Source organism: Perca flavescens, chromosome 3 (genome assembly GCF_004354835.1).
Source record: "Perca flavescens isolate YP-PL-M2 chromosome 3, PFLA_1.0, whole genome shotgun sequence".
NCBI classification, from domain to species: Eukaryota; Metazoa; Chordata; class Actinopteri; order Perciformes; family Percidae; genus Perca; species Perca flavescens.
Window position 1 is genome coordinate 24,450,472 of NC_041333.1, and position 27,131 is coordinate 24,477,602.

General features: G+C 42.8%; 2 protein-coding genes across 3 annotated transcripts in view; both read right to left on the reverse strand.

The window, feature by feature from the left end:
* Positions 1–673, reverse strand: part of LOC114550176 (clathrin heavy chain 1) — a 35,403-nt gene extending 34,730 nt beyond the window's left edge. For both annotated transcript variants that reach the window (XM_028570779.1, XM_028570788.1), the window contains exon 1: positions 283–673. In XM_028570779.1, the coding sequence (XP_028426580.1) occupies positions 283–324 (42 nt within the window). In that variant the 5' untranslated portion in view covers positions 325–673. The remainder of the gene's footprint in view (positions 1–282) is intronic.
* A 552-nt stretch (positions 674–1,225) lies between these two features.
* vaspb (vasodilator stimulated phosphoprotein b) overlaps positions 1,226–27,131 on the reverse strand; it is a 37,655-nt gene continuing 11,749 nt past the window's right edge. Inside the window, 15 exon segments of the mRNA XM_028573901.1 lie at positions 1,226–2,773; positions 2,861–2,918; positions 3,292–3,364; positions 9,959–10,015; positions 10,274–10,313; positions 10,430–10,457; positions 10,628–10,679; positions 10,859–10,992; positions 11,270–11,337; positions 11,386–11,443; positions 11,445–11,575; positions 13,026–13,138; positions 14,672–14,738; positions 15,491–15,671; positions 18,688–18,859. Of these exon segments, the coding sequence (XP_028429702.1) occupies positions 2,739–2,773; positions 2,861–2,918; positions 3,292–3,364; positions 9,959–10,015; positions 10,274–10,313; positions 10,430–10,457; positions 10,628–10,679; positions 10,859–10,992; positions 11,270–11,337; positions 11,386–11,443; positions 11,445–11,575; positions 13,026–13,138; positions 14,672–14,738; positions 15,491–15,671; positions 18,688–18,859 (1,267 nt within the window). The 3' untranslated portion in view covers positions 1,226–2,738.

Genomic DNA, 27,131 nt, shown 5'->3' on the forward strand with positions numbered 1-27,131 from the left:
AATAAGAAAGAGCTGGTCACTGAAGGTCAGGCGAAGTGTTAAATGTTAACTAGTTTCTCCCCCTGGTCGTCGCTGACAGCTAACGTCAGCTAGCGTTGAGTCGACTAGGCAACAGCATCAGTGCAATGAATGAGAGTTGCTAGCCTGAAAAGCTAGTTGTTAGCTTAGCTGCTGACTAAACGGGGGAGGGGAGGTCATTCATTTGCTGCGGGTATTGACGCTTAAAGTTAGCTTGTTAAGATGGGAAATCCACAGATAATGACAATGTTGGTGTTCATATACCTGTAGGTGCTCCTGGAAGCGGATAGGTAGGATTTGAGCCATGGTGGTTTCCTTGATCTCCTCCAGGGTTCTGAAATCCTAGCCGTACAGCTGGCTAGCTAGGCAGTAGCACCGCGCTAGCTACGACCTCCTCACTGTGCGTGTAGGTCGGAGCCAGTCAGCGAAAACGAAGAAAAACACGATAAAAATAATATAGGGTGTTGTTAATCGTGTTCCCTAAATCTGGTACCAGTAAAAATGTCAAAATTGTCCCTCTTCTGTGTTTGCTTCCTGCACTGCATCGATGGATAGCAGTGGCTACGACTGATCTTCTGTCCAAAATCCGCAATGGCGGCGGAAACGGCTCAGAGCCTTCTCAATCCGGAAGCATCCAGGGAGCTCTGGAAGGACACTGGCTCTGGCCCTGTGTTAAGGATGGGTATCATCAATTTTATCTTTATTTTTTTAAATAAAGCAAAATAATACAATATCTGTGTGTTTCTACTCTTAACAGTTTCACAGATTGTAGTCAATTTCTCCATAAAACACACTCACAAATAGCTACGGAAGGCCGTTTCCGCTGATTTGATGAAAAAAAGATCCTGTAAGTCATTATGAGGAACTTTCTCAAAATAATGACTTAGTATCTCAAAATAATAATAATAAATTATATATATATATATATATATATATATATATATATATATATATATATATATATATATATATATATATTCATTGTGAGAATTATTTTTTTTTAATTCAAGCAAAATACAATGTCTGTTTCTACTCAACACACAGTTTCACAAAATGTAGTCTCTTTTTCTCTCCATAAAACCAATTTATAAATAGCCCATGTACTCCATAAAAAATTAGTACACTACATTTTTTAATCCATGATAGCATATTGAGTTTGGCTTGCAGTATAAGGGTGTTTGTGCAATTAAGCCCATAGTTCATTAAATTCAGTTAGTTATTTAAAGAAGTCTTACAACAGGATGCAAAAGATGACTCAAGACAAAGTAATGCATTTCAAGAAGCAGCTGTATTCGACTATAAAGGCATTTCTAATCCAGTGTCTCTAAGCTGTTTTCTTAATATTTCAGTGTAAAAAGCCTAGACTCTATTAGAAAAAAGAAACAGTAAACCCAAAATAACATTTCATAAGAAAACAATCATTGAAAAAAAGAAAAATCCCCATTCACCAGTCATTTCAATTAAAATAGAAACACCATTTCATTTTTGCTAACATTTTCCCTCAAAACAAATATATATTTTCCTTATATATATATATATATATATATATATATATTTTTATATATTTATTCTCAAGGCAGTTGGTCATGGCCAAATTAATTGACCTCATCATGGCCATTTTGTTATGTTTGAAAGTTAGAAAACATAGCTAGAATGGAAGAAAATAACTAGCAGAAGCACAGTGTAGGACCACTGCACTGGCCAACAAATATCTCATTTTGAGTGAGAGGGAATAGTCTGTGAAGGCAGCGTGGCACACAGACACACTTCCTCTGGAACAAGTGCAATGCAAAGAGAATACATTTCTCACACATCATAGAACTACAACACACTCCTCTTCACAGCACTCAGGTTGTCCATCAGATTCCCTTTACTTGTCTCCTCTTCTTCTAACTTCTCTATCTTGCAGCAGTGATGGCTTGTGTTGTGCTGTTTAAGTTCTTAGCCATTGCTGGGAGCTGAAAGTCCACTTGACAGAGAGACAGTGCAGTAGTCAGGGAGTTGGGGACTCTGATCCATCCTCCATTATTGTTATCCATTGTTTTTTCCACCTCCAACTACCATTAGAGACAATAACCTACTAGCAGATGTCTAAACCAAACTATCTGTAGCAGTGTTTGAGGTTGAACAATTGTTTGCCGACTGAGAAAGAGGAAAAAAAAGCATCCCAGCATCTTGCTATTACAGTAAAAATGTGACGAATACATTGTCCCTGAATACTGAAGACTGCTCTATCAGTAAATGGTGCGTCTGAAAGCAGAAGGGAGAAGACATAAGTAGCAGGATTTCTGCAGAAAAGAGGGTTATGATGAGTGTACATGATGATGAATTGGAAGAGCAACTGTGGTTGTAGCTATGCGCTCTGAATCGGTTCAGTTGAAAATGAACACCAAGGACACAAGGGGACGGGATGAATGAACAGGGGAGAGATGGGATAGATGGAATCACAGCCGCAATATTAGTGAGTGATCATCAAAAGTGCCGGATGGCGACATGAGGAGCTTCCCTGGGTTACCATTTATATGAAGTGAATATGCATGATTTTCACATAAGCAAGTATGCTCACGTGTTTGTGTAGGAGAGCGAGAAAAGAGAAAATGTGTAGGAGAAAAGGAGAAATCCCTGGGCTACATGGAAAGGTGCAGTGGAGGAGAGGTCCCAATGGTCCTCAACCACCTCCATCTATCACATTCCTCCGTTACACCTGACACTCAGCAGAACTATGTGCTTCTCTTTTGCAGCTCCTGAATAAAGGCTGTGGAAAGAGGAGAAACAAGCATTAAGTACCTGAAATAATGCATATTCAAGCAAAATGACAGAGTAAAGTAAAAAATAATCTAACCTCCAATAATTTCCTCCTTGACTTTTTGTAGTTCTTTCCGCACCTCTTCCAGAATCTCCTGCAGAATAACAATTGCCAGACAGTAGTTAAACACCCGTACCACTAGTAACCAGATTACTCAGAGAAACCATGTTATGCAAGTAACGCATTTAGTAACCTGGTTACTGTAAATCCATGTATACATACAGTAGGTCTGTAATCGGATTTCTCCCCTAGCCCCAACCTTATTTTAGAAGCATGTCGTTCTTATTTTAACTGTATTGTGATAGAAGACACTGCCTTGTCTGTGTTAGAGGAGAGTGACTGCGCAGTTAGAGGTTTACGAAATCAGCTAACTGGAGAAAGCCGGCTGTAAGTGCATGCAATCTCACTCATTCAAGTTCAGCTCTTTTGGTTAAGAAGTGATGTTGCTGGGCTGATGAGAAATTCACCTGTTTCATTTTCTCTAAATCCGAGTCGTCCATTCCACCTGCATCATTGCTGTTGTTGCCTGGAAGCTTTGGCCTGTGAAAAGACAAGAAACGGACAAATACAGATATAGAAATATTTATGTTTGTATTTCAGCACCACAAAAAAAAAAAGTCCATGGCACTGTGTCGACAGGCCAACTGTCAATCGAGCACACAACCAGAGGGATGAAGCAATAGTGAATACAAAAGTTACAGAAATGTCCACACACCCAAAGATGCAATGAGGGTTAACCTATCTAATGGCGCTTACCCACTGCTAGTACCAGCTCTGCTCGGCTCGACCACGGTGCCCCGTCCTCCATTTTCCATTGTAGATTTAGTACTGCCTCATGGTCATGAAAAATATGAAAAACGTTCTGTGTGTTTTTGATTCTCGGCATGTGGCTGTTTAAAAAAATAATAATAATAAATTATATATATATATTATATTATCCATCCATCTTCGTCCGCTTATCCGGTGTCGGGTCGCGGGGGGAGCAGTTCCAGCAGGGGACCCCAAACTTCCCTTTCCCGAGCAACATTAACCAGCTCCGACTGGGGATCTGAGGCGTTCCCAGGCCAGGTTGGAGATATAATCCCTCCACCTAGTCCTGGGTCTTCCCGAGGCCTCCTCCCAGCTGGACGTGCCTGGAACACCTCCCTAGGGGGCGCCCAGGGGCATCCTTACCAGATGCCCGAACCACCTCAACTGGCTCCTTTCGACGCAAAGGAGCAGCGGCTCTCTCCGAGCTCCTCACGGATGACTGAGCTTCTCACCCTATCTCTAAGGGAGACGCCAGCCACCCTCCTGAGGAAACCCATTTCGCCGCTTGTACCCTGGATCTCGTTCTTTCGGTCATGACCCAGCCTTCATGACCATAGGTGAGGGTAGGAACGAAAACTGACCGGTAGATCGAGAGCTTTGCCTTCTGGCTAAGCTCTCTTTTTCGTCACAACGGTGCGATAGATTGAATGCAATACCGCACCCGCTGCGCCCGATTCTCCGACCAATCTCCCGCTCCATTGTCCCCTCACTCGCGAACACAACCCCAAGGTACTTGAACTCCTTCACTTGGGGTAAGGACTCATTCCCTACCTGGAGAAGGCATTCCATCGGTTTCCTGCTGAGAACCATGGCCTCAGATTTAGAGGTGCTGATCCTCATCCCAACCGCTTCACACTCGGTTTGCGAACCGATCCAGTGAGTGCTGAAGGTCGCAGGCCGATGATGCCATCAGGACCACATCATCTGCAAAGAGCAGCGATGAGATCCCCAGCCCACCAAACTGCAAACCTCCCCACCCCGACTACGCCTCGATATCCTGTCCATAAATACTACAAACAGGATTGGTGACAAAGCGCAGCCCTGGCGGAGGCCAACCCTCACCTGAAACGAGTCCGACTTACTACCGAGAACCCGGACACAGCTCTCGCTTTGGTTGTACAGAGATTGGATGGCCCTGAGAAGAGACCCCCTCACCCCATACTCCCCCAGCACCTCCCACAGTATCTCCCGGGGACCCGGTCATACGCCTTCTCCAAATCCACAAAACACATGTAGACCGGTTGGGCATACTCCCAGGCTCCCTCCAGGATCCTTGCGAGAGTGAAGAGCTGGTCCGTTGTTCCACGACCAGGACGGAATCCGCATTGTTCCTCCTCAACCCGAGGTTCGACTATCGGCCGAACCCTCCTTTCCAGCACCTTGGAGTAGACTTTACCAGGGAGGCTGAGAAGTGTGATACCCCTATAATTGGCACACACCCTCTGGTCCCCTTTTTAAAAAGGGGAACCACCACCCCAGTCTGCCACTCCTTTGGCACCGTCCCAAACTTCCACGCAATGTTGAAAAGGCGTGTCAACCAGGACAGCCCCTCCACACCCAGAGCCTTGAGCATTTCTGGACGGATCTCATCAATCCCGGGCTTTGCCACTGTGTAGTTGTTTGACTACATCAGTGACTTCCGCCTGGGAAATCGGCGACAATCCCCCATTATCCTCCAGCTCTGCCTCTAACATAGAGGGCGTATTAGTCGGATTCAGGAGTTCCTCAAAGTGCTCCTTCCACCGCCCTATTACCTCCTCAGTTGAGGTCAACAGTGTCCCATCCTTACTGTACACAGCTTGGATGTTTCCCTTCCCCCTCCTGAGGTGGCGAACAGTTTTCCAGAAGCACTTTGGTGCCGACCGAAAGTCCTTCTCCATGTCTTCTCCAAACTTCTCCCACACCCGCTGCTTTGCCTCTTTCACGGCAGAGGCTGCAGCCCTTCGGGCCCTTCGGTACCCTGCAACTGCCTCCGAGTCCTCCGGGATAACATATCCCGGAAAGACTCCTTCTTCAGTCGGACGGCTTCCCTGACCACCGGTGTCCACCACGGTGTTCGTGGGTTACCGCCCCTTGAGGCACCTAAGACCCTAAGACCACAGCTCCTCGCCGCAGCTTCAGCAATGGAAACTTTGAACATTGTCCACTCGGGTTCAATGCCCCCAGCCTCCACAGGGATGCACGAAAAGCTCCGCCCGGAGGTGTGAGTTGAAAGTCTGTTGGACAGGGGCCTCCTCCAGACGTTCCCAATTTACCCGCACTACACGTTTGGGCTTACCAGGTCTGTCCAGAGTCTTCCCCACCCCCTGACCCAACTCACCACCAGATGGTGATCGGTTGACAGCTCTGCCCCTCTCTTCACCCAGTGTCCAAAACTTACGGCCTCAGATCAGATGAAACGATTATGAAATCGATCATTGACCTTCGGCCTAGGGTGCTCTGGTACCAGGTACACTTATGAGCATCCCTATGTTCGAACATGGTGTTCGTTATAGACAATCCATGACTAGCACAGAAGTCCAACAACAAACACCCACTCTGGTTTAGATCAGGGAGGCCGTTCCTCCCAATCACGCCTCCAGGTGTCTCCATCATTGCCCACGTGTGCGTTGAAGTCCCCAGCAGAACAATGGAGTCCCCCACTGGAGCCCCATGCAGGACTCCAGTCAAGGTCTCCAAGAAGGCTGAATACTCCGAACTCCTGTTTGGTGCATATGCACAAACAACAGTCAGAGTTTTCCCCCACAACCCGCAGGCGAGGGAGGCGACCCTCTCGGGTCCACCGGGGGTAACTCCAACACAGCGGCGCTCAGCCGGGGCTTGTGAGTATCCCCACACCCGCCCGGGCCCACACCCTGGGCAACTCCGGAGAAGAAAAGAGTCCACCCCTATCCAGGAGTATGGTTCCAGAACCAAGACTGTGCGTAGAGGTAAGCCCCACCAGATCTAACCGGTAGCGCTCCACCTCCCGCACCAGTTCCGGCTCCTTCCCCACAGAGAGGTGACGTTCCACGTCCCCAGAGCCAGCGTCTGCCGCCCGGGTCTGGTCCGCCGAGGCCCCTGACCTTCACTGCCACCCATGTGGCATCGCACCCGACCCCAACGGTTCCTCCCACAGGTGGTGGGCCCATGGGATGGAGAGGAGTTGCCACGTAGCTTGTTCGGGCTGTGCCCGGCGGGCTCCGTGGCAAACCCGCCACCAGGGCTTCGCCGACGAGCCCGCCGTCTGGGCCTGGCTCCAGACGGGGGCCCGGGCTTCCTCCGGGCAGGGTCACTCCATCTCTGCTTAGCTTTTGCATTCGGGTTTTTGAACCATTCTTTGTCTGGCCCCTCACCTGAGACCACTTTGCCTTGGGAGACCCTACCAGGAGCACAAAGCTCCAGACAACACAGCCCTCAGGTTCACAGAGACACACAAACCTCTCCACCACGATAAGGTGATGGTTCACGGAGATATTATATTATATATATATATATATATATATATATTAATTAAACTATAAACTATTTAAAAATTGCGGTTTTGTTCAGGACACCCCTGTCTGCCTAGCAATGATGACGCAGTGATTAGTGACGATTCTCTCTGACCAATCAGTAGTCTGCAGGTTTTCACGTCACCTTTTGGTATTGCCTCGCTTGGAACCTGGACGGAGGTGATACTACAAAAACTACTTGTTGGCAGGTACCAGGTACTTTTTTTCATAATGGAAAACCAAAAAAGACGAGTAGAGTCGAGGCGAGTCGAGCAGTTACCATGTAATAGGAAAACGCCATAAGATCATAACCTTTCTGAACTGATCTCAACCTTGAGGACAATAATTCAGAAATGAAGGCCACCAATATAAAGCAGATGTTAAAGGACAAATCCAGCGCAAAATGAACCTAGGGGTTAATAACATGTGTCTGAGTTTGACCGTTCTCTGGGATATGTTTTCATGCTAATCGAATGTGACCAGTTTCATCGCAAACCACTAATTACCATATGTACGTATACATGCGGGCGCCATCTTGGGAAAACAGTCACGACCAGTCGAACGACGAACGCCATGCAGCGTGAGCTGAACTGTCACTTGAAATCTCCCATGGTCCGTGGTTTCCCAATAAGTCGATAGTAATTACATTTGTGAAATGTAATTACCGCTCCAACTCATTTGACTGATGACTGGCTGAGAGATATTGAACAAAAGAAATTAGTAGGTGCTATTATGCTTGATTTTACAACAGCATTTGATATCCTTGATCATAATTTATTATTGAAAAAACATGAATGTTATAGTTTCTTTTATAATGGTAGCTACTCAGAAGTTGGAGCGGTTAGCTGTGATGTTCCCCAGGGGAGTTGTCTTGGGCCATTGTTATACACTATCTTTACAAATGATTTATCACTTGTTTTAAATAAGGTCAGTATATCGATGTATGCACATGATTCAACTATATGTCTTCATCTACATTTCATGAGTTAAACACTATCCTATCACAAGAGCTGCCATCAGTGGTTGAATGGATAAAGACAAATAAGTTAGTTCTTAATATTTCAAAGACAAAAAGCATGATGTTCAGTTCTCATTATACTCTTCATAATCAACCAGAGTTGAAGCTTTGCATAAATGATGTATCTGTTGAACAGGTCCATGAGACCAAACTTTTAGGAGTTATTTTAGATAGCAAATTATCATGAACTAAACATATAAATAACATGGTTGTTAAGATGGGAAGTGGTGTTTCGGTTGTTAAAAGATGTGCACCATATTTGTCACAAAGCTCAATCAAATGGTCTAATGCAACTCAAGGAAAAATAACTAAATTGCAAATGGTTCAAAATAGAGCCGCGTGTGTAACGCTTAGGTGTGGATATCGGACAAATGTTACAATGCACAAATGTTTAGGTTGGTTATTTGTAAGAAATAGATTATTTTATTCATTGTGGGTTTTTTTTTAGGAATATTCTTGTTACAAAGAAACCATCTATTTTGTATAATAAATTACCTTTCAGTTTAGATATACATGACTATGCGACTAGACATGCCACAAGAGGTAACTTTACTTTACCAAAAGCAAAGACTAATACTGTTAAACATATGGTCATGTATAGAGCAATGTAAGAATGGAATGTGTTACCTGAACAAATAACACAAGAAAGCAGTAAAAAGGAGATTTAAAAGTTTAGTTAAAACATATCTATTGTCTAAAGAAGTTGAGTAGACAAAGAAACAACATTGGTTGAGGTTTAACTAAATATATGTATGTTTTTTCAATTGTGAGATGTGTCCAGAGAGGATGAAAGCCATGTTATAGTATGATAGTATGTGGATGTACCCGTTTAAAAAAAAAAAAAAAAAAAAAAAAAAAAAAAAAAAAGTTGTTCAACCTAAAAGTAAGGAATGCCCGATAACTGCACTGGTGGAGCTATGTGTCTGTCCTTGTCTTGTGTGTGTATTTTTTCAAGAAATTATAGTGTATGTTTAGTTTTCATTTTAAAATTTGTATTTTTCATTTGTGTATATATTGTGTATGCATTATTGCATTGCCACATTTACAATTGAGTTGAAAGGACCTCAGGAAGAATAGCACCTGCAATGCAGGAGCTAATGAGGATCCTAAATAAACAAACAAACAAACAAACTTGGAAATGCATGAATTGTATCTGTTTATTAAAATATATGCACGTGTTCGTCGTTTGACTGGTCAGACTATTTACCCAAGATGGGGAGTGCCTGTATGTGTGAACGGTACGGTCTTTCTAAACTATCTTTTTAATAAACTGTCTGTACACTTACAAAGTTCTCAATGCTTTGGTTTATATATAGGGACCCTCATTATGTTACCGTGGAAGCGTGGTGCTATTTTGAGCCTTGTTAGTGGTATAGAAATAGCGATTTCTTTTTACTTTAGCCGTGCCCCAACAACTAGCGTTACAAGGTAATTAGCGGTTTGCGATACAACTGGTCACATTTGATTAGCATGAAAACAAATCCCAGACCATAGTCGAACTCCGACACATGTTATTAACCGCTAGGTTCATTTTGCGCCGGATTTGTCCTTTAAGTTAACCTAAAGAGGACAGCATCGACCCCAACGCTCAGAAATGACATGTAAAAATAAGCTTTAATCACACGGTCACACTTCCATCTCATTATTCAGTTTTCAGAGGTAACACACTTGACTTGTACACCTACAAGTCCCTTGGGTGCATGCCATTCTCTGATCCATTAGATGGTGCTATCAATACACTACCCCAATACGTAGGTTGCACTGGTGCTGCGCTAACCTGAAAAGAAAAGCAAGAGGAACTAAGGTTGTGAGTGAACAGGGCAGCATGTATACCTGGGACCTTGGGACAATGAGGGGGTGGAGTCCATGCTCTTGGTGATGGAGTTATTCCTGTTAGTGAGACACACACACCCTCCTCTTAGAATGGAAATGGAAGACATTCACACACAAAATCACTCTTGTCCACAGGCAAACCAAGACGCACACGTTCATACCACCACACTCACACTGATGGAGAACTACTCTTTGGGTGAGTTCAAACATGAGACACCAAACACCTGGGGGGAGGTGGGGGGAGGGGAGGGGCGGGGGGGGGGGTAACAGATTTACTGACTATGGCAGCATGGAAATAACTGAATCCTGGATTACCTGGTCATAGACGATTTCTCCCAAGGTCTTCTCAGGGTGTCTGAGAAGGAAAATATATATTTAAAACATGAGTTGATGACATTCACTTGGTATATTACGTCAAATTAATCTCCGAATGTAGTTGGCATGCAACAGATAGAAGTGTTCAGTTCTCACCGCTTTGACCTTGAGGCTCTGAATCATCCTGTATAGAAAAGACCGAAACCTTGTGTTAAGCGTGAGTCATCATCAACCTGCTTCTATTTTAGAACTATCCCTCACCTACAGTGTTGAGCCAAATAAAAAAAATACATTTGTTTCATATCCTTTACAGCATTAAAAAAAAAAAAAATGTGACAAAAAGCAGACGCTTACATTATCTGGTGGCTTCACAGGTGGCTTCTCTCCTGTGTTTGCAGCTTTTCTCCTGATGCAAAGAGGAATTACTTTACGTTTTACCATGCACACCTTAATAGACTAGGGATTTTCACAGAGTTACACAATATATTCGGCACTTTAAATATGATATGTCAAAGGAGAAAGGGCATACATGAAAATAAAAATAACTTTATAGAAAACCATTGCATATTTTATCTGACTACAAACCTTCGCGCCAAGATGGCACTCATTTCACCCATCAAACCACCTCCCCCGCCTCCTCCTCCTCCTGCTCCTCCTCCTCCGCTGTTGCGGCTGGAGTCAGCTCTGCCTATTGGAGGTGCAGGGGCTCCGTCCTCCTGCTGAGGGCAGCAAATAGCAAAAAGATACAGAAGAGTTCAGCAGACATTGTGTAGGCATGATGACTCAAAAAACACTGATGGATGCAGGTATCAAAGCTATGCAAGCAGGAACAACTAAGATTGGATCAATACAGCAGCAGAATGCCATTTGCATTATTAGAGAGGCACATAATGGATTCAACTATAGTTGAGGATACCTTGCCTTCAATAACAGCTACAAAGTAACAGGACTGTCAAATGTTCACTAGTCAATAAAACGGTTTTCTTATGTACTAACCTTGGATACTCTGCGGAGTTTAGCTCCTGCTATGGCAGCCGCCAAGCCACCTCCTCCACCACCTCCTCCTCCTCCACCACCACCATCATTGCTACTTCCTCCTCCCCCTCCACCACCGCCACCACCACCACTGCCACCTCCTCCTCCTCCTGGAGGGGGCAGGGGTGGGGCCGGGCGGTGGTCCTGAGGAAGGTGGTGCCGGCGGGTGAGGGATGCCAACACCTGGAGGAGGGCCAGGGGGTGGAGGAGGGCCCGGTGGAGGAGGGGGCCCTCCAGGGGCCAACGGTGGAGCTGGAGGAATAGAAACTAAAAAAACAGAGAGGGACCATCAGTAATCATTCCCAAACTATTTAGCAATAACAATTTGCCAATGACACTGTGATACATGTGCACTGTCATGCAAGTAAAAGGTCCCAGACAGTTCTTGTGAGAAACGTTGTGATATCGTTGGCTCTACCAAAACAGTGATACTAAATCATAATGTAAGCTGGCCGATTGAGAGCTTTGAGCCCAAAAGACGGCCTGTGTCAAAATTGTGATAACTGTCAGAAATTCAGGACCATATTGTCATAATGCTGCTGCTACAACCCATATCTACACACCAATGTCAGGAAATTATGCAGAATACACTGGGCAAAGCAACATTTAAAAAAGTTAAAATGCATTAAAGCTTTTTTTAAATTGACTTTACGGCACTTTGAATCACTATGCTTTCATCATATCTGAATTACTTCAAAATTGGTATCATTCAGTCTGACAAAGAACTGTGACAAAGATATTATTAGACTTGTCTCGCACAGTATGCAAAAGGCCTATAACATCACTGCTATCGCAGAAATGGTGAACACGGTGTTCACTTAAAGAAGGTCTATGTAATATATTTACTTTATTGAAATCATAAAATGACCCCGGATATGTCCTCAGATATTAAGGAACATGCTAAGTTGAAATACTTCCTTCTCTGACAACAATGCTAAAGCCAGTATGTTCTCCTTTGAAATTTCCATTATGGTCCAACACGTCCGTTTTTGTTTTGGTCTGTGGTGTTGTCCACTTCCCATTTTAACACCTTGGCTGGGTTGCCAGATATGAAACCCAAACACAGCGTGCTGTAGCCATGGAAACAGCAACCAAACGAACAACCAACAGATCAACAGAGATAGATTCTTCCAGACCTAAAAAAAAACCTAAGCATCTTTCTAAGCAGTCGCATGACCAGAGACGTGGTAAAACACGGGTAAATATTGGAGATGCATTTGAAAGATGGAAACCGCTTAGAGCCCAAAAGGACATTAAGATGGATGCCGACATGGCTAATTTCCTACTGAACAGGTAAGCATTAGGGGTGCACGATTCAGAAAATGTCACGATTCGATTCAATATCAATTTTTAGGCTCAAGATTCAATTCAAAAACGATTCTCGATATATAAAAAAAAAACAAAAAAAAAACTGATTCACAGTATGTAAAGGTAGTTACTTTTCCCATGTAATTGCAGTAGACATACAAAAAATAAAAATAAAAATAAAAAAACGTTCTAAACCCTGCAACCCGCGTAAGCATGGGAAAGAGGGGCCACGACTCTCTCCAGTATTTTGAATTTGGACTGCAGTAGCCATTTTAAACGCTAGCTGTCAGTATTACATTTTGCTCCTTTAAGATAAAAAGACAAAGAAAAAGACTACGTAAAATATGAGGAACCAAGACTGGACAGTAGTTAAGTGCATTTATGGTGACCAGCCCAGGTGTTTCCTGACCTGCCGCAGTTTGTCTCTCTCTCTCCTGTCTCTCTCTTTCTTGCCGCTCCAGCTCCTGTCTTTCTCTCTCCTGTCGCTCCCGTTCCTGCTGTTCCAGCTTCTGCTGCTCCAACCTATGTACAAACAAACAAACACATCTGTCAGCGACAAATATATGTAAACATGCTCAAAATAAATCAGTGGATGAACAGGACAAATAAATGAAGCAGAAAGTTATTATTATTTAACTTGGGTGTTAAGATTAGACAGGCTAACCATGAGATAAAGCAGAGATTAGGAGAGCAAATGAGGCATGATGGGCAGTGCCAGCTTTCAGCCATTCCCAGTTAATGTGTAAATGTCCTACAGACTATTTGATTATTTATGCAACACACATGGTAGAACAAGTATGTCTAATTCTAGTATTTGGTATGGAGAGCTATAATCAGCATTTGTATTCAATATACCAGCTTTGGTAAAAGAATGAGAAGTGGATTTCATAGCTTCTCATTAGCCTACCACTGAGAAGTCCACAGCTGGACACAGTGGCCTAATTCAAACTGCCACATTTAACTACTGCCCCCTCTCCCTAATCACATCTGCCACTCACAACAGCTGTATACAGAACAGCAGACGTACAATGTACATGTACACCCACTCAAAAATGCACAGGTCCACACACAAGTACACAATCATGCACACAAAGTGAGAGTCGCTGTACAGCACAGCTGATCCACTTTGGCAAAGCGCCCAGGAAAGGGGGAAGGGAGATGACGTCCATATACGTTTTTCAGATTATTGTTATTTTTCACTACCCTTTGATTTCAGTTTAATACTCTGAATCTATGTTCAGACCTAAAATCATTAATGCAAATGATATCCAACACCTGCATCCATGCTGGATTTCAAAGGTTTTAAAGGATCCCTAAGCTACAGTATGCCATCAGCCACTGGGACAGCTAGAAACTTGACAGACAGTCCGTCAAGCCAATAACAAAGCCTCCCCTACTGTGCAACATATTTCTTTTAAGTCTAAATGAGATTAGAAGGTTAATACCTAGGCGTGCATGGTGTCACCACAAGTCTAGTCAGAGAAACAGATAGATGGATAGAGAGAGGTGGAGTTGATGTGAGAGGTGTCCACCTTGCTGTCTTTTTAACCTTTAACCTACAGGGGCTAACGGAGGGTTTAGCACTGTCAGGCTAATGCCATCAAATCCTTTACATATGCTTGTGATGCTTGTGTGCAAACCCATGTCAATAAGACTACCGCAAAGCCAAGGCAGCTTGACTTGCTATTGATTGTTATGCAACTAAACCAAGAGGATATTTTGCTTTGGTTAGAAACATAAACTTCACATGGCCCCACAGAAGAGCCAACTTGTCTACATAGTAAATTTGCTTCCAAAGCAAATCTACTTTTTAAAGAAATACTGACATTGGTGCGGAACTCTTGTGCTGAATCCAGCCTGCAGACCCAGAAGAAACCTGGCAATGATGTCAGGGTTATCAGCTGGATACATTTCCTTATTATTTTGTTGTTGTTGTTGTTGTTGCTGAATCACAACCAGAGGACATGCAACAGGATTCCCAATAGAATTTGGCCAGCGGTTTATTAAAATAAGCACAGTGAAATAAATGTGGGTTCCATAGTAGCCTGAAGGTACCTTCGTTGTTGTTCAAGCTCTTCTGGAGTAGGTCCATTTGACACTGGGCGGGGGAGCGTTGCATAGCCTGCCAAAATACAACACAGAAAACATTCTTAATATAAATGAAAAAGATTATAGAACATCAATAAGACATTGTTGTGAATGGTTTTGAATGCTCTTGAACAACTTATTATTTGTATTTTATGACACTCTTTGAATTGTATCCAACTGTTTGCTTTTATGTACTTTTATTGGTGTACACACCTTTTCTACACATACAGTTGAGTGTGCAAAGTCTGAGGACCGTGTAGACAGCCATGATGTGACAGAGGGACCAAAAAGGATGGTGTACCTTTAAGGCATTTTATAGTCTTTAATTGCACTATGTTTGCTACACTGTACCAGAGGTCTTACAAATCAGCATTTCTTCTATTTTGTTGGTTCAACAGCACAAGATATGCAAAGGTTCAGATTGAATCATAATAGTAAGCTGGTGTAAACAGAAACAAAGGCTTAGAATAAAACTGATAAACTATGGGGAAACCATACCAGTTATAGTCACATTTTTTGCACAAAGAACATTGTGCAAAGAAAACATTGGAATAAGTTTTCAATAGGTGAGACGTGGATTATGGCAGAATATCAACATAACACAAAACACAAACATGGGCTCACATCTGTTTGTCAGTAATCCCAACAACATGAAAATGTTGTTCTAATATTTTGAAAGTCAGAGAATATCAATTTATCCCAAAAGTTCTAAGGAGAGGATAAGGTTGAATATCAAGTAGCTAGTAGATGCTGATGGAACTGGGAATCTAGTGACAACTCATTTACCTGCATCTGACATGGAGGTGATCACCTCCAGAGCGTGAGCCATGCCACTGGCAAATAGAGTAGCATCCTCCTTGCTGCCAAAGTTGAGCCCCCACACCTGCCGGGCATCCCGCCACTGGTGGAAATTGGGTGTGGCCTGGTTATACTTGAGACCTCTAACAATTGGACAGTTTATAACCACCTGTGGAGGGAAGAGGACAGATGATCAATACAAGGATCCTTTTGGTAGCAAATGGTGAGCTAAATTATTACTTCTGTGGCTTTCTGTCCATATTCAAACAAATGGTGTCAAAAAATAAAAGGTTAGTTTCTGGAAGCTGTAAAACTGTTTAAAAACCCTTCTTATGCTTAAAATGATAGTGTACACTTTCTTTTTGTGGTATTATACTGGTTTATAGTCCACCCAGCAGGTGGCGTGAAGCCTATATACCAGGAGGGGGAAAAAAATTGTTCTGGGTTTGAGTGTTGCCTGAAAGTGCTGACGCACCATTTCACTATTTGTTTAACAGCCTTTGGATTCCACAGAGCAGAGAGGACGAGAGGAGACCCTGTCAGGGTGAATATCATAGCGAGCAACATGCACTGAAAACCGAGGTTAGCAAGTTCAACTGCTACTGCAGACCAGTGGCATTCGTACACTCTCCACCATCCTATCAAAAAGGTAAGAAAGACAGGAGGGACAGACTGAGGATATGACCAGGAACACATTAAAAATGAGGATGAAAGGGTGAGATTTTATCTCTTTTTTAAGTGAAAGAAAGCAGAATGTTCAAAAGGCCTGAATGCCTGTAGAAAAACCTTAATACAACAGTTCAACTTTCAATGCCACTTAATTATACAATCAGACTGGGACACAAAAAATTGAAAGGACAAGCGTAAAACAACTAAAAGTTACTCTGCATAAAGACAGTCAGAGAAAGAACAGGAGGAAACATGAATGTAGAGAGGAAATACAGCGACTCTATATTCTCTCTCATTAGCTCCTATGTGCTCTCATCCAGCACCATCCTAAACTAAGTTGCATGTCTCAATCAGACACAGAGTCCTTATTGGGTATCAAGCTTCTTCCTTAACTGTCACAGGAAATGGTTGAACGAGCTAACTATCTCAGGAAACACCATCTACTTTAAGACCCGTCTCTGGGGAACACTTTGGAGTCCTAAATGTTTAAAAAAGGAGAGAGACACGGAGGAAGCAGGAAGAGCATAGCAGGGGCGTAGTCAAGAATAGACCAACCCAAACGCAGTTTACCCAGCTTATTAACTTGAAATCTGCCAACCTTTATCTGGTGAGTCATAAACTGGTGATAACGACAGAAAAAAACCTTTGTTCTTCTTTTTCAAAATGCATGTCGATTGTCAGGTTTGAAGGGCAGTCTCTTTTCTCACTATGCCAATGTCACACAAAATTAACAATATTTGTTCCACAAAAAAAAGGTCTGAGTGTATTAATGTGTATTCCCTGCCAGGTTAAGCAATAATTATAAAAAATAAGGACAAAACCCAACATGTGCCATGTTGTGTGGCTGGGCAATATAACTAATATGATCTTGATATTTTCAGGCTCCTGACAATATAGGATATATGTCTTGATAGCTTATTCATTACATGCTAACCATCCCTAATAAATGCCATTAGTTGTATTCAGACCAGTACCATATTATAATTAAAACACAAGCTTAGTAAAGCAAGTTGGACACAATCAAAACATGAAGCTCATCTTTAAGCATGCTATCGTTTTCCAGCTTCCTCTCAAAAAATTGCAGGATTGTTCTTATATGTTCTCTCATTCCCAAAGCACAAAAACACAGACAGTAACTACGGCTACTGACATGACAAAATGAACAAAAGTGTCCTGTCAAATTAAGAGATTTTCAGCAAAATAATTCTGTTTGTGTTTTGGCCTGTGTGTTGTTATTAACTGTTTACTGTTTGACAGGCAGGCCGGGTTGCCAGATATACCTGTAAAAACGTAAACCCAGCACGCTACAGCTGTAGTGTTAGTACAGCCATGAAAGCAGCAAACAAACGAACAGGATCAACGGAGATAGATTCTACCCGACCTAAAATAAAAACAATATTGAGATGTATTTGAAAGATGGAGACAGCTTTGAGCCCAAAAGGACGCAGAGTTGGCTAATTTCCTCCTGAACAGGTGGTGCATTAGCTTCAGGCTAATTTATCACTGCTGCAAGGGACGGGCCTTTTATGTCATTTCAACAGTCATGTACTCACATTGAATTATATAGCTAGAGTACCCAAGTTGGTTACTCACAAAAACAATACAGACACAGCCAGTAAAGTGATCCCGACTGGTCCTGGCTAACGTCGCCATGCTAACCCTGCTAACCCTGCTAACTGATAGCTAGCTCATTAGTAATGTTACCGGAGGACCAGGCAAGCGGGCTACGACTGTTTACAACGTGTAGCTTGTTCAGCGGCCATAGCCGACAACGGTGAGTTATTTTAAGCCAAGAGAGGAGGGCTGTAAATTGGGAAGAGAGGACCGTGGGTTTGCAGTGTGTTTAGCGATTGTTGTATTCAGTAGGTGGAGAGGATGGCAAAGTAGTGTTATTTTTTTATTTATTTTTTATTTTTAAAGATTATTTTTTGGGGCATTTTAGGCCTTTATTGATAGGACAGCTGAAGAAATGAAAGGGGAGAGAGAGGGGGAATGACATGCAGCAAAGGGCCGCAGGTCGGAGTCAAACCCGGGCCCGCTGCATCGAGTAGTAAACCTCTATATATGGGCGCCAACTGAGCTATCCGGGCGCCCGGTAGTGTTATTTTAAACTGAAACAGTGAAGCTGTAAACTCTGGTGATATAGTTTAAAAGGTCATCAGTTATGTGCAATAATGGAGCTGGCTGTACACAGTTCAGGCTGTGATATATACTTAGTAAACAATTGACAAAATGAAGGCACTTAAAATAAGGAAAAAAAACACAGAGCAATTGACAAGGATCCATTCTTAGGTATTGCTGATTAAATTCTCATAGTATATAGAGTAAATGTTTTCTATATAGTCACTTAGCTGTGTGGCATCAGAAAAATGGTGATAATGTGAATGAATGGGCACATATACAAAGAGACTGTCTCACACTTGCTTACTCATACACCCTTAGGTAGTTACAGGAAACTACAGGCACCCATGAGCCACACACACACCCACACCCACAAAAAAAGCTAGCAGATATACCTGCTGGTCTGTCTGCATCTTGCGTCCCACTATCCTAAAGGCATTGGTGGAAGGGTTGTGATAGATCTGGACTCTGCTGAAGGACTGGGGTCCAGCGCCCGCCGGCAGCCACTTCTTATTGCCATCGTCATAGATCATCACAGTGGCCCGAGCCTGGCAAATACTCGACTCACTGGAAGACAAAGAGCAAGACAGAAAAAGAACATCAATTATAATTACGAAAGAATATTAATTTGAGTTCAGTTTTGATATCGCACTTGGCTACAGTTGGTAAACGTGAGATTTTATGCGTTATTCTTTTAAAAAAGGTACCGGCAACCAAGCTTTATTTAAACAATTGACATTTGTGGTCTCTAACACAAAACATTTGGTTTATTCTTTCTTGTGACAGGCCTGAAGATCTGTAGAGATTAATAAATCTTTAAGGCCATCTCTAAAAGATGCTGACAAAGACTCATATTTCTTATCCATTTTGTCCTGCGACAGTGACAAGTTATGAAGTTGAACTTCAGTGTATTTATTTATGCTTTATTTAACAGGGACAGATGCAGTATACATAGACAAAACCGAAAACACTCCGATGTAAGTATCATAGTGTTAATAGCTGATGCAGGTTTGCAACACCCGTCATTAGGAGGGCTTTTATGAAACTAAGATTAGAACAGTGAGGTAAACCACTTTTAATAGAGCGACCAAATTGTGGTTAAGTTTGTAGCAAATTTCAAGTGGTCAGGTAGCAAGTTCTAGGACTTTGTTCCTTTCATAGAAAAAGCTGTTGAGTGGGACTTGCCACTTGAAGCTGCTCTGGTGGATCTGATAAAAGGTCTGTAATCTTGTGATATACTTGCTGAGGAGCAAGTCTATTTAAACATTTGAACACAAGCTTTACATAATTAAAATCAATAAAATTAGCAAAAAGGTAGTATTTACTTAAAATGTGATGCAATAATTGTACCTAATTTGTTTTATGTCCACCTCTGTGGATTTAATTACAGACTGGTTGACCTGGGAGCAGGCAGCCAGACCAAAGGACATATTTGATAATGTCCGTGAATTTAGAAACGGCAAGGCACAGTCAGATGTCAAGCAATTTCTCATCATCTTAAAAACAGGTTAAAGGTTATAAAAGGTTAGCCTTAAAATGTTTTACAAATCTTTTTAGCATGACTATTAAAAAAGTTAACTGAGAATCTAAAATTAAATTATACCAAATACTTCCTCTCTGTTACTTGTTCAATGAGCTCCCTTTTCTAACATTCAAGGATTCTGTCACAAGTAGCTTTTTAATTGTAAAACAGATAGAGTTACTGATACAAACTGAAGTTCTGGTGAATCCAACACATTATACACACTTACAGTATGTATGTACAAGTATAAAAGAGCTGAGAAGACCAAGTTAATATATATATATTATTTGACCACTTTCAAATGCTATTAAATTATGGTATGTAGTGTGGGGTGCAGTTGGAAAGGAAGAAATAAAACACAAGGAGAAGAGGTAAGGAGAAACTGGAGACACAGGATGTACAAACACACTAAAAACACGATTTTAGAGATGAGAGCCAGTTCTTCCAGGCTAGCCAGGCTTCAACTCAAGGTCTCACACTGTCACAATACAGTGCTTCTGAAGTGTGGTAGGATACAAAGATCCACCTGATGCTTCACAGTGTAATTTGTTTACATGTTAAGTGTTGCTGATGGTGGTGTTCCTGAAATTCATACAATGTCTGGAAAGTTTTCCGACCTTATCATAGAGAACACCACCACACTCTGGATTTTTGAAAGATTAGGACCTCCTCTACCCTTAAACCTACCTCTTGTATTTGCAACAACATGTTGATTTGAGAGGAGAAAAAGAGATTAGTTTGATGCCAAACAAGATGGGAGGCAAGACAACAAGAGAGGCTGACAAAGACGGGAAGTTGTGTCGAGCTCCTCCAAAGAGGCAAGGCTCTAGGGTCTTCCACCTGCTCTCCATCAACCTCCACCTCAACACACTTCATAAGAAAGCATGTGCTATGAGATCAGTGACCAAACATTTATTTATAGTTCAGTATATATACACAAGTTACAACGCATTCAGGAATGCAAGTTTAGATAGCCATGTTAGAGGCTACATAGTGTCTGCGTAAAGATAATCATATCGTTCATTGTAGAAAAGAATACCACAACAAATATGGCCCATTCAAATACCTCATACACAGGTATTTTGAGGTATAAAGAAATTGGAACAGGTTCAGAAGGTAGAGAGGAACACAGCCACAGAGGAACAAAAGTGGCTGTCTGACAATTACTTTTTTCCATTCCTCCCCCTCCTCTCCTTATTTGTGCCCCTATGCTCTCCCTAGTCCCAGAATCCATGTCTTCCAGCTCTCCCTCCATCTGTCCCGCCCGTGATACAATCTGTTACTTCCTGTGACACAGCACCAAAAGCCACAACCCACTTCCTGCTGCCAACACTGCCTAATAAGGACTGTCTCAGCCTGAACAATCAATATGCACACACACACACATACGTACATAGGTCCTATATTTTCCTAAAAGTAGTTAACATTTCACAACACATCGGGGGGAGGGGGGGTTGTCAATCATAGAAAAGTGTATTCTATAAACTTCAAAGCACCTTCCTGCAATTGTGTTACTTGGCACACGTATTATAATAATCGTGCCACAGTGTTGGTCTAATTTTTCATAGCAACTTCCTCTCCTGTATGCTTTCTGGCAATCTGTAGCTAGAGAGATTTTTGCAGATGTCCCGCACTTATGTTTCCTATATTTTGGCAATAAAACTGGCAAACAAGTCATGGTTGTATGTATTTCTACTGGAAAAACAGACATACTTTACTAAACTATCAGTCGTAACTTGTAATCAAGTGGGATCTATTCTTGGACAATGTTTGGACAGGTGAGAAGTGCTGAGAGAGAAAGGACTTCTAATATACAGTATAAAAAGTGTAATAAATACAGATAGAGGTGCGATGTGGAATGAAAGCCAAGCATTTTAGAGAGGTTATTTAAGTCTATGCTAAGTAGGTCAGGCCTATAAAGTATAATGGCCGATTTTAGCTTATAGCAGCTCTATCTAAACTGATAAATAACAAGAAATACCATGTCAGAAATGGCAGAGATGTGTGGCCGGGTTGGGTCAGTGGGTAGAGCAGGCGCACATGTACTGAGAGGTTTATTCCTCAACGCAAAGGTCCAGGGTTCGAATCCAACCTGTGACAATTTCCTGCATGTCTTCCCCTTTCTCACCTAGCTGTCCTGTCAAAATTTAAAAAGGTGGAAAAGCCCAAAATAATTATCTTTTTAAAATAAAAAAAATAAAAAATGGCAGAGATATGTTAGAGATAACTTAGAACTACCTGCCAATCACATACTTTGTCCGCCAAATAGCAATGTACATTGTCCAACCACATACTGTATCTTGGTCAAAATTATTAAAATAAAAAAAATAAAAAAAATAAACTACTTGAAATGTTTGTGTATGTTAAGCGTTTATGCCGATATATCATTATCGTATGTTTGTAACTCAAATGTCAATATTGTTTGGGCTCTTATGCTGAGGGTGTTCAATAATTGAAAAAAAAACAACACTCAATTGTATTTTGAAATCAATTACTTTTGACGATTATGATTTTTAAATTCTCAGTTTGACAACGTCAAAGTGGATGTACACATCCCTACAGGTTGTTTGCAATATCTTGGATATGTGGTTAAAATATTTGAACTTAAATGAAGGGAACAAAAGCTACACATACCTAGAAAACTAAGTCACAAATATTTTGACAAAAGCAAATAAAGAAAAGATTTTTACAAGGGCGAGAAAGCACTCTGGAAATGGGCTTAACATTGACAGTGACCTTAAATCCACATTAAATTCAATTCAGTTTTATTTATAGTATACACTATGCCCATTGGTCACTGTGAGCAGGTTAAAGCTAACTCGGGTTGGATGGATAAATACTGCAGCGTTCTCTGATCTCATCTGTATCAAGCATGCTGTTGATGTCTGTCCCGCATAGAGGGCTTAAGGGAATTGGGAGGGGGCAGAGACTTCGGACTGGGAAATGGATGCATATTTAATGGCAGAGAAAGTGAGGGCTCAGGAGTGAGACGAAGCAGCTGCATTATTGATAGAACTATGGACGCCGAGGCTAAAAGCGTGTGTGGCACACGCGCATAAAGACGAGGACCCGCACACACTCTCGCACCTGTCATTCCGCCAACACGTGTGTCCATGTGTTGACCCGGTACACTGGGTGTAACAGGCTGCAGAAAACCCACAGCTGGATTTGACTGGACTGACTTTTAGTACTGGAATGAACCACGACAGGCGCAGTCATAAACCATCTATTTCTGTCCTTCCTCGGACTAGGACCACCGGTTTACTAGTGAGGACACAGACGCTGACTGTGGAGCCAAGTCAAATGGTCACTTAGCTTAATAGGTTTTCTCTTAAGCACAAATAGGTCACTAGCTGAGCCACCAAATACCTCACACCAAGGACTTCACAACAGAGGACAAAGCACAGGCAAAGATCACCTGAGTGATATTTCAAATTGCAGGTATACATTGGAAAAAAATAAAATAAAATAAAAAAAACTGAACCCAGTCTGTCTTCACTTGTCATTATTACAGCCCCACATTGAGTTCCTCATCCCTCGGTGGTTTCTCGGTCTGCAAGCGGTTAACAGGAAACCGCAGTGCACGGCCGGGGCACATGCTCTCTTGGAAATGTCTGTATAAGGCTGTGCTCTCAGAGCTTTTCCCCCAAATGTGCTGGCAAGTACAGTCAGGCCCAGTGGCTCTGTCTCTTCCCTCCTCCATTTACCTGACCCTCCCACCACGCTCCTCTGCCACTCTCCTCTGGTTCCTTCAGAGACTAAAGTGATTTGAACCAAGATCTGTCAAGAGATGTCTCTTCGGTGGCATTCATGCAGAGATATATATTACATAATGCAGTTCATATTTACAGTATATTTGGTGCAGTGATAAGAAGGCCCCTAACATATAGTGAAATGGATAGGAGTACATTCATCCTGTGTATCATAAGACAGTTTTACTTAGCCAAATAGCTCACATAACATCAGGGTAACTACCGTTTTTATGTCTAAGAGACTAATGGGAAATTTGTCCAGTATTAAGCAAGATTGCTGCAGTCGTCAGTGGCGAAACAGGCTACAATGTAAGTTATGGGGCAATTGTCCAGCTTGTATTTACCTTCACAAAAGTGCTCGTTTTGCCACTGACAGGCTCAGATTAATATTCTGTGTCTGGTAACATTATGGAAAGGATTTCTAAGGAGGGTGACCTTTCTGTGTGTACAGTAAGAGCCTTTGTTTTTTATATATATATATATATATATATATATATATATATATAAAAACATCTGCGAAATCGCGTTTGCTAAACCCACCAGACTCCATGTAAATAAACAGTAATTTTAGTATCGTAAAAATACACTAGTATTCAACGTTGACAGAAACAAAATAAAACTACGAAAAGCCGTTTTGGGTCGTCTTTCCATTTTTCCAACTATAACAATTCTAGTTTTGGTTGAAATAAACACAGTTTACCTATATACATGTGAAAATATCTTGGCTCTATACACGTTAAAAGTATTGCTTTTTTTAAATGGAGTCTGGTGGGTTTAGCGCTATTGACTTCAGAGCCCTTTCTGGTTAAACAAAAAGGTCTCAAAGAGGTTTTAAAGGTCTATTGCTGACGGGATCCTTTCCAGGTTGAAAAAAAAACGGTAGTTACCCTTTAAGGCTGAGACAAAACACAATGAAGTTACACAGTGTTGTCTAGACAACAAGTAATACCATTTGTCTCTGCGTCCATTCCTGGCTCACTGTGCCTGCTAAATCGTCAGGCTTTTTTCTCCTCTATCCATCCATCCATCCATCCATCCATCTTCGTCCGCTTATCCGGTGTCGGGTCGCGGGGGGAGCAGCTCCAGCAGGGGACCCCAAACTTCCCTTTCCCGAGCAACATTAACCAGCTCCGACTGGGGGATCCCGAGGCGTTCCCAGGCCAGGTTGGAGATATAATCCCTCCACCTAGTCCTGGGTCTTCCCCGAGGCCTCCTCCCAGCTGGACGTGCCTGGAACACCTCCCTAGGGAGGCGCCCAGGGGGCATCCTTACCAGATGCCCGAACCACCTCAACTGGCTCCTTTCGACGCAAAGGAGCAGCGGCTCTACTCCGAGCTCCTCACGGATGACTGAGCTTCTCACCCTATCTCTAAGGGAGACGCCAGCCACCCTCCTGAGGAAACCCATTTCGCCGCTTGTACCCTGGATCTCGTTCTTTCGGTCATGACCCAGCCTTCATGACCATAGGTGAGGGTAGGAACGAAAACTGACCGGTAGATCGAGAGCTTTGCCTTCTGGCTCAGCTCTCTTTTCGTCACAACGGTGCGATAGATTGAATGCAATACCGCACCCGCTGCGCCCGATTCTCCGACCAATCTCCCGCTCCATTGTCCCCTCACTCGCGAACAAAACCCCAAGGTACTTGAACTCCTTCACTTGGGGTAAGGACTCATTCCCTACCTGGAGAAGGCATTCCATCGGTTTCCTGCTGAGAACCATGGCCTCCGATTTAGAGGTGCTGATCCTCATCCCAACCGCTTCACACTCGGTTGCGAACCGATCCAGTGAGTGCTGAAGGTCGCAGGCCGATGATGCCATCAGGACCACATCATCTGCAAAGAGCAGCGATGAGATCCCCAGCCCACCAAACTGCAACCCCTCCCCACCCCGACCACGCCTCGATATCCTGTCCATAAATATTACAAACAGGATTGGTGACAAAGCGCAACCCTGGCGGAGGCCAACCCTCACCTGAAACGAGTCCGACTTACTACCGAGAACCCGGACACAGCTCTCACTTTGGTCATACAGAGATTGGATGGCCCTGAGTAGAACCCCCTCACCCCATACTCCCGCAGCACCTCCCACAGTATCTCCCGGGGGACCCGGTCATACGCCTTCTCCAAATCCACAAAACACATGTAGACCGGTTGGGCATACTCCCAGGCTCCCTCCAGGATCCTTGCGAGAGTGAAGAGCTGGTCCGTTGTTCCACGACCAGGACGGAACCGCATTGTTCCTCCTCAACCCGAGGTTCGACTATCGGCCGAACCCTCCTTTCCAGCACCTTGGAGTAGACTTTACCAGGGAGGCTGAGAAGTGTGATACCCCTATAATTGGCACACACCCTCTGGTCCCCCTTTTTTAAAAAGAGGAACCACCACCCCAGTCTGCCACTCCTTTGGCACCGTCCCAGACTTCCACGCCATGTTGAAGAGGCGTGTCAACCAGGACAACCCCTCCACACCCAGAGCCTTGAGCATTTCTGGACGGATCTCATCAATCCCCGGGGCTTTGCCACTGTGTAGTTGTTTGACTACATCAGTGACTTCCGCCTGGGAAATCGACGACAATCCCCCGTTATCCTCCAGCTCTGCCTCTAACATAGAGGGCGTATTAGTCGGATTCAGGAGTTCCTCAAAGTGCTCCCTCCACCGCCCTATTACCTCCTCAGTGGAGGTCAACAGTGTCCCATCCTTACTGTACACAGCTTGGATGGTTCCCCGCTTCCCCCTCCTGAGGTGGCGAACAGTTTTCCAGAAACACTTTGGTGCCGACCGAAAGTCCTTCTCCATGTCTTCTCTTCTCTTTTTTCTCCTCTAGTGGTTCATAATACTGCTAATATTTTTTGCCCTCACAACAGCTAATTATCATTTTTTAATGATGTTCAGGCTTTTCGAGGCAGTCTTGCCTCCAGGAATAAGTGTCTTTCTGGCTGATTATATACATATATATATATATACACACACATATATATATACACATATATATATATATATATATATATATATATATATATATATACACATATATATATATATATATAGGGCTGTCAAAATTAACGCGTTATTTTGTGCGTTAATTTTTTAATATTTAACTCGTTAAAAAAATTAACGAAATTAACGCAGCTGTGTTTGTTTACTTCATGTGGCGGCTGAGAAACATAATACGTCTCCATAACAGCAGGCGGCGCTACTCTGTATTGTTGCCCAAGTAATGAAAACCGACAGCTGATTGGACGAACACATGGGTTTGTTTTCTCCGGATATTGAGAGCCAGACTGTCATGGCGGCCGTTCAGAATACGATCTCATATTGTACTAAAATAGTTCATTTAGTTCAGTTCATGTTTCTGAAAACATTTTAAGCGAGAAATAGGCCGTGCAGTTGCTGAATCTGTCTTCATTTCAGCTCAACAAAGGTCAGTTTAGAAGATGTTCGTCAGATTTTGAGAGACTAGTCACCTCATTCCGCTCGCCATTTCCGGGTGAGTCCCGACTGCCCTGTCGCCGACTGAACTCTCGGCTCGTTGGAGATGAACTGCGCCTCGCCTGTAAAGTAGACGA